The following is a 17,142-nucleotide window of genomic DNA, read 5'->3' as shown; positions in this document are numbered from 1 at the left end:
GCTGGCAGCCTTCTTTCTGCTAGCTTGAAAGATGCACTCTGGTCTCATCTTGTCTGACCACTCTCAAACTCCCCTGTGACCACCCCTCCTTCTGGAAATGCGGTCTTCCTTTGCAACCATAACACCACACTCTGCATTCCTGCTGCTCCTTTCTCATCCTCTCAGGCTCTTAAATGTTAAGTCCATTTCAGAGTCCTGTCCTGGTTTGTCTTCCTTTGATACTTGACCCGTCTCTGTGAGTGATGTCAATCACTTTCACTCAACATTTATTGAGTGTCTACTCTGTGCCTGGCAGTGTCCTAGGCACTGACCCCTTGGGATTTCCAAGTACGTGCTGATGATCTGCAAATGTGTCTCTAACTGCCTCCCTGAAATCTGCCTCCCTGAAATCTGTACATGGAATCCAAATGGACTCCTCCGGCTTAACTTCTCCAGAACTGAGCTCATCACCCTTCTCTCCAGATCAATTCCTCTTCCTGTTTTAGCAAATGATACTCATTCAGTTGCCCAAGCCTGAAAGCTGGAGTCATCCTAGACTCCTTCCTCTCTCTGCCCCCAAGAAAGTAGTAGGTCTTATTTTTCTACTTCCTAGATATGTCTCAGTTTCACCCACATCTCCCCATCGCCATCACCACCACACCAGCCTCCATCCTATCTAAGCCAGTATCATCTCTCGTGTAGAATAAACACTGCATCACAGATGTAGAAAACAAACTTATGGTTACCAAGGGGGGAAGAGGGGAGAGGGATAAATTGGGAGATTGGGATTGACATATATACACTACTATATATAAAACAGATAACTAGGGAATATCCTGGTGGTCCAGTGATTAGGACTCGGTGCTTTCACTGCTGAGGGCCCGGATTCAATCCCTGGTCGGGGAACTAAGACCCTGCATGCCCAAAGTGTGGCCAATAGATAAATAAATAAATAAATGAATAAAATAGATAACTGATAATGACCTATTGTACAGCACTGGGAACTCTACTCAATACTCTGTAATGACCTATATGGGAAAAGAATCTAAAAAAGAGTGTATATATATGTATATGTATAACTGAATCACTTTCCTGCATACCTGAAACTAATACAACATTGTAAATCAACTATACTCCAATAAAAATTAATTAAAAAAAAAAAAGAATAAACACTGCAGCAGGCTCCCACCTGGCCTCTGCCTCCTGGCCCTGACGATGTCAAGCTCCTCCTTTAAACCCTACAATGGCTTCTTCTGCCCTCAGGATTTAAGTTCTAATTCTTTGATATCATTTATAAGGCCAATCATGATCAGGCACTTCCTCTACCTCCCTACCTTCATTTCTCTCCATTTACCCTGCGCCTCATACTCTTTCCCTTATTCTTTTCTTCCTTCCATCCATACTGAGCTCCTTTTAGTTCCTGAACATGTCATCTGTCTGTAATCTCTGAATCTTAGCTGATACTGTTCCCTCTGCCTGGAAGAGCTCCTTTGTGCGTCCACCCGCCGCCAGCCCCTCACCTTGCCAACAGCACCTTTTTCTTCAGGCTTCAACAAAGATCTTACTTTATTTAAGAAGCCTTCCGTGAGCCCCCAAATCTGGGACAGAGGCTTTTTTTCTGGGCTGCCATAGTAAATTACACTGTAGGGTAATTACCTGTCAACTGGCCCTGTATCTCCCTCTAAATGTAAGTATCTAAGAGGGGAGGGACCTTGCCTCTCGCATCATAGTTTCATACTTCATCCCTGGGACCTAGCACCGTGACTGGCACACAGCAGGTGCTCAGTAAATACACACTGAATGAATGAGTAGTCAGATGAGTGTAAGATACAGAATCCCCAATTCCTGGCTCTGACTCCCCATGGGAACTTTGGGAAGTCTTTTTTAGTCTTGCTGTATCTCAGTGTCCTCACTTATAATATGAAAATGCACTACAGATTGTGGCAGTTTTAAAACCTGGCCCCCAACTTCTTTGACATTGTCTTACTGAGAGGTGAGGCCTATGTCCCCTCCCCTAGAATTTGGCCTCTGTGATTTCTTGACCAAAAGATCACATGACAGAAGTGATGCTGTGATTAATTTAGGGGTTCAAGTCTTAAGAAACTGGCAACTTTCGTTTCCTTTCCCTTGAGATGTTTGCTGGTAGGATGCAGGCACGAGGAGAAGCAGCTTTTGGGGAGGCCCACCCACGAGGAGAACACTCGCTTGCAGCCCACCAGCCAGCAGTGGGCACCAACTTGCCAGCATGCAAATGAGCCAGCTTGGAAGTGGATCCTCCAGCCCCCTTTGACCGTGCACCCCATGTGGAGAGAGCCTTCCCCTCTGATTCTGGAGCTAAAGAAATGAATGTGGCTGCTTGGAGATCTAACTTTGGGATGCTTTGTTAAGCAACAAGAAATAACCAGGCGGATGTTGAGCCCTGCAAGTGGAGTGTTGCTGCCACCTGACATGCAGCATTGGCTTTGGGACCGGGTAGCAGGCAGGAGTCGAAAGGCCCTGGGAGGGTGTTAGGGACACGGTAGGACGCTGGTGGTGAGGGCTTAAGAGAACAGAGGAAAATGTTAGCTGGAGCCAAGAGAGGAAAGGAGACTCCAGTTATATAGGAAAGTTTGGAATAGTGTCGCCGTGCCTCCTGTAATGCAGAAAATCAGAAGTGTGCTGCATGAACTCAATGACCTGGCTAAGGAGATTGCTAGGCTGAGTTTCTAAAGGGCTGCCTGGCTTCTCCCAGCTGCCTGGTGAGTTTTTACCAAGATACACGCGTACCCCAGTTATGTTGTCAGGTGCTGTCTCCACGCACCAAATTGTAGACACCCTGGGACTTCTCCAGGTCCCTCAAGAGTTCACATGTCCAATGAGACAGGCTAACCTGTCGTCCTCCAGGTTGTTTAACCCTCTTCTGGGTGACCCACAGAAGGCCAACCTTGGCAGCCCTGCCATCTTAGCTGACCAGGAGGGGGACTGGCAGAGGACCAGCTATCTCAGCACTGGATTGTCTCACTCCTCTGTCCTGGAGCTTCTCCCCTCCCCCACGACCTTCATTAAATCAATACACAACAATGTTTATAGTATATGTAAAAATGTAAAGCATAACCAACCTTCCTCTCCACTAGAACCACAATCCTGTATTTTGTGTTTCCCTCCCTTCTTTTCCCTTACAGTTATACTATGTATGTATATATCCCTGTTGATACATGTAATTTTGCATGATCTTTGTAGCCAGTCTAGAAAATAAATGACTACTCACTATGTCATCCTGGCACAATGTGTCATGCATCTCCGGTGATCGATAAACCCTGTATGATGCTGTGCAGGATGGGTCCACAGAGCATTCAGGCAGTTCATTTTCATGCAGGTGCAGTTGCAGCATTGGGGAATGGGAGCGTCCATATGAGGAATAAATCTTTTAGGCAAAGGCTAAACATGAGCCGATCAGTTGGTGTGAATCTTGGCAAAGTATGCTGACTCCTCAAGTACATGAGTTCATTACTTAATTAGACAAACCTGTTTGGTAACACAAATGGCAAGGGGAAAAAAATGAATAAAGCTTGGATAGTCCATCTTTCACATCATTCCCACTTTGGTATCTTTCCTGGCGAATAACTGAGAGCTAACCACCAGTGAGGAGTGGAGGGCACGCTCTGTCTCACTCATTCTAAGTAGTTCCTTGCCTAAGTATCATAAGTAACAGAGATAAATTTTTCATACAATGTAGAAGTGAAAACAAAAATAACAGTTAATCCTCTGGGCATCAAACTAATAAGCCTAGTATTTTTCTAGGTACTAGAGTATTTGTTTCCTCAGCCAGTCTCCACTGATATTTTGGTTCTCTGGTTCTCAATCTTGAGTCCTCTTGCAATCACCCCTTGAACTTTAAAAAATTTGAATGTTTTGTATCCCATTCCGGGAGATTCTGATGCAATTGGTCTGGGGTGCTGACTGGGCGTGGGGATTTTGAAAAGCTCCGGAGACTCAGAGCTGCAGCGGAGTTTCAGAAACCCTGGTTCACACCGCTTTGTCCTCCTCCTCCTCAGGGTCCAGCGCGGCGCCTGGTGTAAAGTGATGCTCAGAATGGATACACAACGTCCTGTTTCTCAGGAAGGAGGGAAGCGTGGTCTCAGAACCGCAAACCCTCCTGGTGTCCTGGGGCGAAGACCATGAGGAGGCCAGTCCTGCCAAGCCAGTGGGTGACGGCGACGCCGCCCGCGTCCAGGTCTCCCCCTCCCTAGAGCTCAGGTACTGTCCGGCCAAGTCCCGAAGGCCTCAGAAGATACACGGCCACCGCGAAGTTTGGCGGTGCCAGGTGGTTTCTTGTTTCCACAAGGAGGCGGAAGCTGAAGAGGATGGGGTGGCCACTTCGAGCTCTGGACCAAGCCTGGTTGACTTTGGAGTCAATCCAGGATCCTCTCTCGGCTCCAAATTGCAGCCCCGGCAGCTCTTCCCGAGAGGGTTGGAGTGGGGGGGCACCCGGGCCAGCCGGGTCAGGACTGCTCCGCGGGGAGGCTGGTGCAGCCCCCGGCGCCCGGAGCGCGAGTCAGGGCGCAGCCGCCCGGGGAGGCAAGGGGCGCGGCGGGAGCGTCGATCCAGGGGGCGCGGACTACAAGTCCCGAGAGGCCTCGGGCAGGGCTGGGCGGTGCCGGAGCGGGGCCGGGAGGCCAGCCGGGCCCGGGCGTGCGCGGTGGTTCTCGGGAGTGGCGGGGCGGGTCCTCCCGGCTGTCAGCTGTGGCCCTGGGCGCTCGGGCGGGGGTGGTAGCGGCCATTGGCCGAGAGGCGGGAGGGGCGGGGCTGCCGCGAGCCGCAGCGGGTTCAGGCCGAGCGGGAGGAGGCGGAGCGGGCGGCCGGCCGGGGAGGCGCGCGCCGGTCTGCTGCGTTCCGGCCTGGCCATGGCAGCGGCGCCCCTGAAAGTGTGCATCGTGGGCTCGGGGAACTGGTGAGCGGCGGCGGGCCGGCGGCGCGGGCTCCGCCTGCGGGAAGCCCCTCTGCCGGACGTCCGAGCGCGCGCGTCCCGGCCGCGGCGTGGGCACCGGGCACCATGCGTGGGGAGGCGGGGCGGGCGGCCTCGCGGCCGGGCTGGGCACCGCGCGCCCGGGGAGGCCGCGCCGAGGCACTGGGCGAGGAGGCCCTGGGCCCATGTGCTCGCGGGGGCGGCGCGGAGAGAGGGGACGGCGCACCGGCGGGCACCTGTCTGCGCTCGCGGCACTGCGCGGCGGGCGCACGGAGGCCACCTGCTCGCCACGCCCGGGGGGTTTGCGCAACATCCTCAGGGCGTTCTTCATTTCTCCTGGGCACATCGCCTGGGCCGAGGAGTTGGAGGAGGCTCGAACGTTCTCGCTGGGGTTTCCGAATCGAGGGAACCGAAGCAGAGGGGACTGAAGGGCGCCTGCTATCCAGGTCGAGGGCGGGGCCGGCTCTGCCCTTCCAAGTGCGGGTCCCGCTCCGGCTTCTGCGAAGTCTAGTATCTTAATATTAAGTATCGGGAAGAAAATTCACGTTCAACAGGCCGGTCTCCCCAGTAGCTCAGGGACTTTGGGAATTCTCCCTTGGGGGGATGTTTGCGCAGCTTTGCTTCTCCGATAGGCTTTATTTGACTTTAGCATTTATAAAGCACTTTGTGCCAGGTGTTCTTGTAAGCACTTTAAATGTCAGCTCTTTTAGTTACCTTTCTGAAACTTACACAGTGGGATTATTTGGTGTGTTTGGGTTACTGTAGAGGAAAGTGAGCTGGGGGAGAGGAGGCAGAATATGGTATAGCATCTGATATTTTCAGTCTTTTTTCCATAGCTGCGCGCTATTTTTCCCACATCCGAGGGACTAGTATAGAATAGTTCAGAGTGATGTCCTTAAAATCCTTCTGTTTTTTTGTGGCCGGACACTTATCACGGTTCAGGCTTCTAGGAGTCCTGCAGCAATTGGTACTAGTTACTTGGTCTCCGTCTTTAACACTTGGTCCAGAAAGTACTTCTTGCAGGAAACCTTATCTGATTCTCCACTTTTCCATCCCAGCAAGGTGAGGGGCCTCTCCCTGTGCCTCTGTTGCTGACATCTGTCATTGCAAGATGATGATTTATTTGATTATCTGTTTCCACTCCTCCCCTCCCAGCTCTTGAGAACAGCATATACCTTAGGGCCGGGCATATGCTAAGTAAATACTAAATGAATGTCTAAAAACTAACTTTTTAATGTAAAAATGTAATTGTATATGATTTGGCAATAATTCACATTGTTTAAAAGGTACCAAAAACCCCACAGAAAAAACAGTGAAACATCTCCCATCCACACTTGTCTCCCAAGGTATCTCCTGGAAGAAAACCAGTGTTATCAGTTTCTTCTGTTCTTTACAGAAGAATTCTATCAAATGCAAGCGAATGTTTACATATATTTTTTTATCTCTCTGCCTTGCAAATACTAGGATATTATGCACTTTTCTGTAAACTCCTTTTTTCAACCAACAACAGAATGTTCTGTCCCACATGTAATGGAGTTGGTACCTGCCCACTGCAGAGCTTCGTATGGACTTTCAGCTGGACTTTGCCAGTTCTGATCCCAAGGTCACTTGAGTGAAATGTCAGCTGCCTTGTGGGCCGTGAGACTGAAAAAGCACCCATTCAGCGCGTGTTCTTTAACATTAGTTTCCTCTTCTGTAAGAGGCCACAGAACCACAGACAGCAGCACCTTTTCCTCCTTTGCAAGGTGCAGGGGAAGTGGCATGGCTGGGCTACGCCAGATTTGGGCCTGAAACAAGAGTTGTGAAGTGACCCTCCTGCGGCCCTGCCCCCCCTCCCCCCGCTGGCCCCATGCCCCCGGCTTCCCGCAGCCTCTCTCTGATGTACTTGACTGTTTTTCTTGGCTCACTCCAGCCCAAGGAAATGGAGTAGAACTTGGCTAGTGACACTGGAGCAGAGCAATTGAGAAATGTGCTGATGGTCTGGTCTGGCTGCTGGTTCCCTTAATGATGAGATCAGACTGGAACAGTCGTTGGCTTCCTTGTTGCTGCCCTGGGTGCAGAGCCATGCCAGTCCTAGAGAGAGGCTCACAACCTCCCCAGAGAGATTCAGGAACTTAGGGACAGAAAAGGACACAGAGAGGCTGCCCAGGGGCCCACTGAGTGTTCAGCTCTGGTCAAAGACATTTGACTGTCTGCTCCACGCAGATATGGTGGTTTTTCCAGGGATAGGGACACAAGTGGACACCATCCCTTCCTTCAGGTCACAGATAGATAAGGATTTGGAAGATAAATTCAAAAGAAGTACAAAGTAGAATGAAATATCTGTCACAAGATTAGATGTTTTAGATTTTGGTTATTGTTCTGAATTTTTTTTTTTTTTTCTCATGTGGCCTGCGAGATCTTAGTTCCCCAATCAGGGATCGAACCCGTGCCCCCTGCAGCGGAAGCACGGAATCTTAACCACTGGACCACCAAGGAAGTCCCAAGAGTAGACGTTCTAAATAGTGTTTTTAGTAATGTTTCTTAAAATGTGGTGCAAAGACAACTTGCATCAGAATTAGCACTGAAGCTAGACTTGCTGAATCATATTCCCTGAGGGTGGAACAGATTTTTCCCTAAGGGATTTTCGCCTTCTGCTGATTTTAAAACAGGTTACCAAAAGACAGACCCTTCCAGATGCTCAGGAATAGGAAATTGCTTAAGCAGTGTTTACATTTGGGAATTTTAAAAAAATATGTGTATATATATATATATTTATTTATTTATTTATTTGCTGTGTTGGGTCTTTGTTGCTGCGCGCGGGCTTTCTTTGGTTGCGGAGAGCGCGGGCTACTCTTTGTTGCGGTGCATGGGCTTCTCGTGGTGGCTTCTCTCGTTGTGGAGCACGGGTTCTAGGCACGCGGGCTTCAGTAGTTGTGGCTTGCGGGCTCTAGAGCGCAGGCTCAGTAGTTGTGGCTCACAGGCTTAGTTGCTCCGTGGCATGTGGGATCATCCCGAACCAGGGATCGTACCCGTGTCCCCTGCATTGGCAGGCGGATTCTTAGCCACTACGCCACCAGGGAAGTCCCTACGTTTGGGACTTTGAAGCAGCTCAGAATGCTTATGGAAGTAATGATGTTACATCTATAGCTAAAAGGTGGCTCTAAAGCTCACATTGGTTCGTCCCCCAATGTAAATAATCATCAATTGCTATGCAGATACCTGAAGGCTGGCGGACCTGTCCCGCCCTTCCTCACCTCTTTTCTTCTAGACGGTGAGAGAGAGGAGGCCAAGGGGGCCTCTTGCATCCAGCTGAGCCCTGTTGTGCTTCCCCCTGTGGGGATGCAGGGAGGTGCTTCCTAACCGGCATGGCTTTTCTTGGTCCTGGTGACTCACAATAGCAACAGAAAGGAAAAAACAAAAGCTTCTTAGGTTCCTCCAAAGATGAAACAAAGTTCCTTCACCAGAACCTTGGGAAGGACACCCAGACACAGTGCAAGATGCAGTTCTAGAACTAAAACCTCAGGGTTGTATTTGCAGTCTAAGTCCAGAAACACCCCACACCTCCTTGGGAGGCTGGGTCAGGCAGCGGTGGAAGGAGGCAGTGGGGATTCTCACCCCCCAGGTTTCTGGCCCCATCAAGCTCTAGGTCCTTGAGCAAACTGCTTCTCTCCAAGAATCATTGCTCCTGACATGGGTACCTGCTGTCTAGGATCATGGTGAGGATGCAATGAGATGATCTGAGAGAGTGCAAAGTGACTAGCACTCAGTAGTTGTCAGCTAATGAAAAAATGCTGTCTGTGTTAGTTACATCATCCTTGACCAGAGCCATCACAAAACGGACCTTTTCAATGTCAGTGGTTAATAAGGTGGAATTGAAACCCAGATCCTTCTAACTCCAATGTCCATGTTTCTATAAATGCTTAGCATTTTCAGTGAGAAGTGTACTTTTACCAATGCCAATCACAAAATGCTAAGGAATAGAGGCAGAGAAAGGGAGAAGATAAAAGAGCGGGAGGTGTTTCTGGGAGTTATCTTTGGCCCTTGTTTTCACCACAGCTTGACTCCTGGGACTGAAGGTCAGGGAGAGCTTTGGCCTACTTTGCATTGATGACTGAAGGTGGACGTGTGGCTGACCGTTTTTGTCCTGTTGGAAGCATCTGAATGCAGCCTGGCAGCTCTTCATCCCCCAGTGTCATCGTTTTTGACTGTGCTGCTCAGTGTCTGTGATGATTCTTGCTGTATCCCCACGTGGAGGGCTCGAAACAGTTTAGGCATCTGCGTGTTAGCTCCTCTGAGGTCAAAACGACCCCTTCCTGGTCCACAGGCGGCACTGACACACCTCTACTGTGGAAGCTGGAGGGAGAGGTAGTGGTGGTTCGGGCTGACCTGGGAGGAGACCCATGTCCCTCAGGAGCCAGGCTGAGGACACCTGCCAGGCTGATCTGCACACCTGTTTCTGTTGTGCAGTGTATATACATCACAGCTATATTGCGGATGAGTCTGATTTTCATATCTTAGCCCTCTTTCACCTCTTTCATCATTCTTCACTTCCTCCCCTCCCTTAAGGGGGATAATCATAACAGTTACCACTTAGGGTCATTTTCTGTGTCTGGGATGTGCGTTATTTCATTTAAATCTCATAACAAGTCTATGCGGTACTACTATTATTCCTATTTTAGATGACAAAACTGAGATTAGAAAACTTTTCAAGGTCAGTGGTTACTAAGGTGGAGTTGAAACCCAGAGCTTTCTAACTCCAATGTCCGTGTTTCTATAAATTCTTATCATTTTTAATGAGAAGCATACTTTTACCTGAGAACAAATCCCATCGTCACAAAAATATTGAGTAGCTTACCCTCCCAAAAAAGTCTAGTATAACAATATTCCACTTAAGAAAAATCAAATTGAAATGAGGTCTTAAAAATCATCCTGGAGAGACTTCCCTGGCAGTCCAGTGGGTAGGACTCTGCGCTTTCACTGCTTGCGGCACGGGTTCAATCCCTGGTTGGGGAACTAAGATCCTGCATGCCTTGCAGTGCGGCCAAAAAAAAAAAATCATCCCGTTCAGTTTCCCTCCAAAGGAGGCATCCCATTTCTTGTAGACATGACATGAGCATAGTTTACTGTTTTTAAGGCACCTGATCTTAAAATTAATCTAGTAAATTAGGTATTAGAAAAGTCTTATGTTTGAGAGGAGAATCTGTCACCTCCAGCTTCTACCCATTAGTCTGTGAGCAGTGCTGAGGCGAGCCTACTCTTTTTTTTTTTTCCGGCTGCGTTGGGTCTTTGTTGCTGTGCGGGGTCTTTCTCCAGTTGCGGCAAGTGGAGACCACTCTTCGCTGCAGTGGCGGGCCTCTCATTGCGGTGGCTTCTCTTGTTGTGGAGCACGGGCTCCAGGCACGTGGGCTTCAGTAGCTGTGGCATGCAGGCTCAGTAGTTGTGGCACATGGGCTCAGTCCCTCCATGGCATGTGGGATCTTCCCGGACCAGGGCTCGAACCCGTGTCCCCTGCATTGGCAGGTGGATTCTTAACCACTGCACCACCAGAGAAGTCCGAGCCCACTCTTTTCTAAAACATGTCCCGTTGGATAGAAGAGTCACATGTCCCCTAAACCTTCCATGTGGCAGGCCAAGTAGTATCTCCAAGCCTCTCAGTCCTTGCTGGTGGGAAGTTGTGTCTGGGGTCGTCAACCATCCAGGTCTTTCTTCTTCCCCTCATCCCTAACTCCCAGGCTTGATGACGTCAGGAACTAAGATAGAAGTCCGCCTGCTCCTTTAAGGTTATCCTAGTGGCACTTTGCCATCATTCTACTTTGGGGCTCAGTTCCTTTCACAGTTGGGTGCTAGGAACTTCATTGATTATCTGTTGCTGCCCCACTATCTCCCCTGAAACTTAATGGCTTCAAACAGCAATCATTGATTAGCTCGTGATTCTGGGGGTCAGCAATTGGGCCTAAGCGGGGAGGGTCTTCTGCTGGTCTCACCTGGGCTCACTCATAAGGCAGCAGTCAGGTGTTTAGTGGGCTGGGGCTCTTGGTCCTCGATGCCCCCTTTCACAGTCGGTGGGCTTTGGCCAGGCTAATGGGGGCGACCGGCCACGTGTCTATCTTTCTGCAGCAGGCGAGCTTGGGCTTCTCCATGTCGTGGCTGGATTCCAACTTCAAGTTCATATAAATTCCTCACATAAGTGGAATCATACAGTAATTGTCCTTTTTGTAACTGGCTTATTTCACTTAGTATAATGTCCTCAAGGTTCACTTCTTTTGTAGCATGTGCCAAAATTTCCTTCCTTTTTAAGGCTGAATGATAGTCCACGGTATGAATATACCAGCTTTTGTTTATCTGTTCAACCCATCAGTGGACACTTGGGTTGCTTCCACCTTTTGGCCATTGTGAATAATTCTGCTATGAACATTGGTGTACAAATATCTCTTTAAGATTCTGCTTTCAAATCTTTTGGGTATATGCCCAGAAGGGGAATTGCTGGATCATATGGCAATTCTATTTTTAGGTTTTTGAGGAACCACTGTATTGTTTTCCATAGCAGTTACACCATTTTATATTCCCACCAGCAGAGCACAAGGGTTCCAATTTCTTCACATTCTAACACTTGTTTTTGTTTTGTTTTAATATAGTAGCCACACTAACAGGTGTGAGGTGGTATGTATTTTGTTAATTGCATGTGATGCATATGATCATATGGCATATACAATTTTGCATCCTGTTTTTTGTTAAATGTAACGTTCTGTTTGAGGCTTTTCCTCTGCAGTTTGGATTTTCATAGACAGAAAGGCTTTTTTCATCTGCTTCTCCCCCTCCTTTTTTTCTCTATGTGAAGTTGTTCACATTGATCTTTTTTCCTCTGTCGTTGCTATCTTTGATTTTAAACTTAGAAAGCTTCCCTATCCAGAGATCAAATAAACATTCACCAAGTTGAATCTATTTTTAAAATACTTTATTTTTCACATTTGCATCTAATACCCTGGCATTTGATTGTACTTTAAAAGCCCTTTAACTGCAAAGAATTACACAAAGTGTTAACAGCGGTTCTCCCTGGGTGGTAAGATTATAATTTTTTTTTGTCTTTCATGTATTGCTTTTATGAATAAGAAAGTAGATGTTATTTAAACCAAAACTGATCACCGTCTTCCCTTGGATCCACACGTAGGATCAGCTCTGGGCATGGGATGGGGAGAATCTAGCTGAACCCTTGTTTGTTCTCCCTAGAGAGTTTCCTCCTTGGTAAAAGAGGGATGGTCTGTGGGGTCTTTTCTGTGCCAGTAAGCTTCTGCACCCCGTGCAGTTCTGGGAATTGTCAACCTGACTTGATAGGCATCCTGTTCCTTGGCTGATTAAAATGTCACATCTTTTTAGAGAGGAAGAGGTGAGTGAATGCCAAGGGGTTGGGGGAAGGGGGGTGTTGCCAGTGGAGGTTAGGACCTCCAGCAGGTGGGTGTCTGTCCAGCTGGGACCCAGGGAGGGAGAGCAGAGTGGTGAAGACATGGCCTGGGCTGTGGATCTCTCCTCTTTCACTGACCCACCAGTGTGATCCCTGGAGTTCAGTGTCTTCACTTGAAAAATGGGGATCATGATAGTCCCTGTCTCAGAGGGTTGCTAAGGCTTGAAACAGATAATGTGGGTAAGGTATTGAAAACAGTACTCTGGTGGTAATCAGATTGCAATACATAAATGTATCAGACAAAGGGGTTATACCCCTTCAGTTTATACAATGTTATTTGTCAATTACGTGTCAATCAAAAAACAAAAAGCAAACAAACAGTGCCTGACACCTGGTAGTCAGCAAACCCCTACCCTCTGCCTCTTGCCCCATCCTTGCCTCTTCCCCTTCCCTCTCCCCTTCCCCTTCCCTCTGCTCCTTTCTCAGCCTCCTCTCCCTCTCTCCCCCTCCTGCTCATAACCTCTCCCCTCCCCCTTCCTCCACCTCCCACCAGGTGTGGACTTTGGGTAAAAGCAGAGGACAGTCTCCCTGCCCCTCCTGTTCCTGCACCTTTGCTCCACGGGCCCTTCCCTCTGGCTCGAATTCTCCCCCACCCCAACCTTAGACTTAACCAGCTTTATCCCCTGTGTCCTCTGTGCCCGGCACAGTGTCTGCATGGCATAGGTGCTTAATGTGTATTCTCAACAAATGATTCTACTCTACCCCTCAGCAAACAGGAATTAGTAGAAAGTGTGGGCTTTGGAAACAGATCTGGGTCAGAACTGCTGGCTCTAGATGGACAGCGTGACCGGGTAACTTATTCATTCTCTCTGAGCCTCTACTTCTTCATCTGTAAAGTGGGGATAACGTGGCTGCTGGAAAGATGAAGTGAGCTCTTGTGTCAAATACCCAGTGTGTACCCAGCTGGCACTGGGTTGTGATTTCCCACCCCAAGTCCCTTTTAAATTTTGTTGGCATAATATTGCTGAGGTTGCAAACTAGTCTGTATTTTGAGGCCCAAGACTTGTTGATAAGATAATTCATGATTCCATGGGAAATGTGATATTATACCCCGGAGTAAAGACCCAGGACTGGCCGTCAGCCATCCTGAGTCCCCCTCCCAGTTCTGCCACTACCTGGTTGAGTAACCCAAGGTCAGAGTGACCGAGCCTCCTGTGTCGTGTCTTAATCTGCCAGGTGGAGGTTTAGATGGAATTAAACCTCCTTTAAACTGCCCTGCTCGCTTTTGTTCTGCTTATTCACTTAGACTTTCTTTAAAAGTTGACTTTAAAAGAAAACTTTGTATCACCACTCCAAAGACCGCAAGTAGAAGGTAACAGCAGCCACCAGTAGAATGGAAACAAAACAGTATTATAAAATCCTTGCCAGATACTGGTCCCTGCCAAGGCTCTGAGTGGAGGCCGCCTCATACTTTGGGAAGAAGGGAAATTCACACAGGCTGGGGAGCTGGGAAACACCGCAACACTCACGTGAGACATTCGGTGCTCTCTCAGGGAGGCTAGGAGAGTTGAAAAGGGCACACATGCGTCGTTGTCGCTTGATGCTGTGTGTGTGTGTGGGCAGCGCTCAGCCATTGGGGCTACCTCTGGCCCCCACTCCTCACTTTGGGAAAAACCAGACTCATCGCAGACCTGGCCTTTAGTAGATGGACGAGCTGGCAGGTGGAGCAATGGCTGCTGTGCCCTTGACCCAGCCGTGTTAACGGTCTGTGCCTGACCGGGCTGGGCCAGTTACAGGACAGCCCCTGAAACAAGGAGACGCCACCACCGTGGCCATGGGACCCCAGCCCCGACCGTGGCTGAGACACACACAAACCGCCTCCATGGACTGGACTGGACGCAGTATTTTTATTTTATTTTAGGCTCAGTTCTGATATATCTGTGCATGTTTTTAGACTGGTCCTCTGTCGGCCAGGCATCTTTTTAGGACAGGGTTTTCACTTACATGTGGACTTTATATAGTTGCCTTCAAAACACACGGGTTCTTCCAAAACACTCCCTTTGCTATTTGATCCTGTTCCTTACACATATGTGACAAACACATTTAGTACCATTTCAGAGCCACAAAGGAGTTGTGGGTATGGATTATACTTAAAAAAAAAAAAAAAGCAACTTTATTCAGGTGTAATTGAAACGCAGGAAACTCAGACATACTTAATATTTGATGGGTTTGGAGATACACCCATGAAACCATCACCACAAGCAAGGTAATAAATATCCATCACCTCCAAGAGTTTCCTCCTGCCCCCATCTCCCCATTTTTGGTGGTAAGAATATTCAGTACTATGTTAGCTATGGGCTTGTCGTATAGAATATATAGCCTTTATTATGTTGAGGTGAATTATATACTTTTGAGGTTTTATAAACAACACAGAAAAGGTGGACAGCAAAGAAAATACTTGGTTCAAATGGAAATGGTATTGAAAGAGATTAAAACAGAACAAATTAAAGTGTTTTCATTTCTGATCTCCAAAAAAAAATATTGTATAAGTTATATAGAAAGAACAAGACTAGGCCTTATAGGCATTAGAACCTTTTTGTTCATCTCCCTGGATTCATTCTTTTTTTTTTTATTTTTTATTTTATTTATTAATTTTGGCTGCGTTGGGTCTTCGTTGCTGCACGCGGGCTTTCTCTAGTTGCGGTGAGCAGGGGCTACTCTTCGTTGTGGTGCACGGGCTTCTCATTGCGGTGGCTTCTCTTGTTGCAGAACACGGGCTCTAGGCGTGCGGGCTTCAGTAGTTGTGGTGCACGGGCTTAGTTGCTCCGCGGCATGTGGGATCTTCCTGGACCAGGGCTTGAACCCGTGTCCCCTGTATTGACAGGCGGATTCTTAATCACTGCGCCACCAGAGAAGTCCCTCCCTGGATTCATTCTTGAATTGAATTTCATGCTTCTTCCTCGCGTCCATCTCCTCCCTTCCCTCCCCTCCCCTCCCCTCCCCCATCCATGAGTGGCAGATCCAATAGCTTGGCCCAGAATTACCTGGAGTTATCTCTGGTTGCCTCAGCGTTGCTGAGTCTGATGCATCCCTTAGCTACCACTGCAAAACAGCCCACCCTCTGCCAACTCGGTGCTGAAAATAACAAGCACACGTTGTTGCTTGTGCATCTCTGGATCAGCTGGTTAGTTCTTGGCTTGGCCCGGCTCCCTCACGTGTCTGTGATTAGCTGAGTGTTGGCTGGAAGCTCTGCTTTGCCTGCTTTTCCCATCCCTGGTGTATGAAGCCCTTTTTGCTTCTCTGCAGAGGTATGGTTTTCCTCAGCACCGTTCCCATGTCTTCTCCCTGGACCCCAGCCAGGTCTGTCCACTGTGGGTCCCTCAGCTGAACGCTGGGCAGGCGAGTCTTCCCATGGATTACCTGGGTTGCATCTGAGTCCTTTGTGTTAAAAGTCCCTCGCAGTTTACCCTTCTAATCACGTGTTCCTCATTCCCCTTCACCTCTTATCACACACAGGATTGTGAATTCCTTTCACCTTGTTCATCTCCTTAAGTGGGTGGGAAGCTTTTGAGAGCTGTGCCTTTTATATCACCGGCATCTAGCCCAAGGCATTATGTGCAGTAGGTGCTCAGGACATTTTTGATAACTGAGATAAATGCATGAATGAATGACTGAATGAAGTCCTTGATGAAACCTGGGAGGAGGTAGAGTGAGGTCCTGCTGACCTCCCATGAGTAAAAAATGCAACTGGAGTTTCCCTTATTTTTGTTCTGTCCTTCTAAGCCCCATTTGAACTCCAAAGGACAAGGTATGGTGGGCTTAGTTCTTTTTTTTTTTTTTAATAAATTTATTTATTTATTTTTTATTTTTGGCTGCATTGGGTCTTCGTTGCCGCGCGCAGGCTTTCTCTAGTTGCGGTGAGCGGGGGCTACTCTTTGTTGCGGGGTGTGGGCTTCTCATTGCAGTGGCTTCTCTTGTTGCAGAGCACAGGCTCTAGGTGCTTGGGCTTCAATAGTTGCGGCACGCGGGCTCAGTAGCTGTGGCTCACGGGCTGTAGAGCGCAGGCTCAGTAGTTGTGGCGCATGGGCTTAGTTGCTGCACCTCATGTGGGATCTTCCCAGACCAGGGCTCAAACCCGTGTCCCCTGCATTGGCAGGCGGATTCTTAAACACTGCGCCATCAGGGAAGCCTTGGTGGACTTAGTTCTTAATAGTTCCAATTTTTATTTAAATTTTCTTAACTAACTTTTCAGCAGAAACACAGTAGGTTTGTCTCTGGTTGCAAATGCTTGGCTTCCCCAGGAGGCGGCTGTAAAGGGAGAAACAAGTGTATTCCAGTAAGACTGTGGACCATGGGTAGGGGGCTCATGGTTCTAGTTTATTTTCCCACTTGATTTACTAGACTTGGATTCCTAGTGTCTTATAGATCCCCTCCTCAGTTTGCTCAGTTCCCCAGAATCACACTTGCTCTCTTTGACCTTGTGTGAGTTATTAGGATAAACATTAGGGTAAAAGTGATAGTGGTGGTGGGGAGATTCTCGGCCTTTTTTCTGCAGGGTGTCAGAGGAGAATTGGATTAATGGATATTTAGCTAATAAACTGTCCTGCTGACACAGAATAAGGACTTCACAGGGAAAGCCACAGAGCTTTGATGTTTACAGCTATTCCTTTGTGAGGAAGGAGAGCACCAAAGTTCTAGATCCTTGTGCAGAGCAGCTGTTCTCAACTCTGGCCGCACGTCAGTCCCAGGGGAGCTTTAATAACTCCTGATGCCTGATCCCACTCCAGAGGTACCCATTTCATTGATCTTGGGTGTGGCCTGGGACTCAGTCTCCCAG

The 17,142-nt window shown here is 48.4% G+C and overlaps 2 protein-coding genes across 3 annotated transcripts in view; one reads left to right on the top strand and one right to left on the bottom strand.

Moving 5' to 3' along the window:
- The window catches only part of OSBPL10 (oxysterol binding protein like 10), a 387,153-nt gene extending 382,653 nt beyond the window's left edge, over positions 1–4,500 (bottom strand). The window contains exon 1 of the mRNA XM_057554937.1: positions 3,227–4,500. The gene's annotated coding sequence lies outside the window, so the exon portion shown is untranslated. The remainder of the gene's footprint in view (positions 1–3,226) is intronic.
- Positions 4,501–4,779: 279 nt separating this feature from the next.
- The window catches only part of GPD1L (glycerol-3-phosphate dehydrogenase 1 like), a 56,415-nt gene continuing 44,052 nt past the window's right edge, over positions 4,780–17,142 (top strand). For both annotated transcript variants that reach the window (XM_057555399.1, XM_057555398.1), the window contains exon 1: positions 4,780–4,909. In XM_057555399.1, coding sequence (XP_057411382.1) covers positions 4,863–4,909 — 47 coding nt within the window. In that variant the 5' untranslated portion in view covers positions 4,780–4,862. The remainder of the gene's footprint in view (positions 4,910–17,142) is intronic.

This window comes from Balaenoptera acutorostrata, chromosome 10 (assembly GCF_949987535.1).
Source record: "Balaenoptera acutorostrata chromosome 10, mBalAcu1.1, whole genome shotgun sequence".
NCBI classification, from domain to species: domain Eukaryota; kingdom Metazoa; phylum Chordata; class Mammalia; order Artiodactyla; family Balaenopteridae; genus Balaenoptera; species Balaenoptera acutorostrata.
Note: the sequence above shows the minus strand (reverse complement) of the source record. Positions and strands in the feature narration are given on the sequence as shown.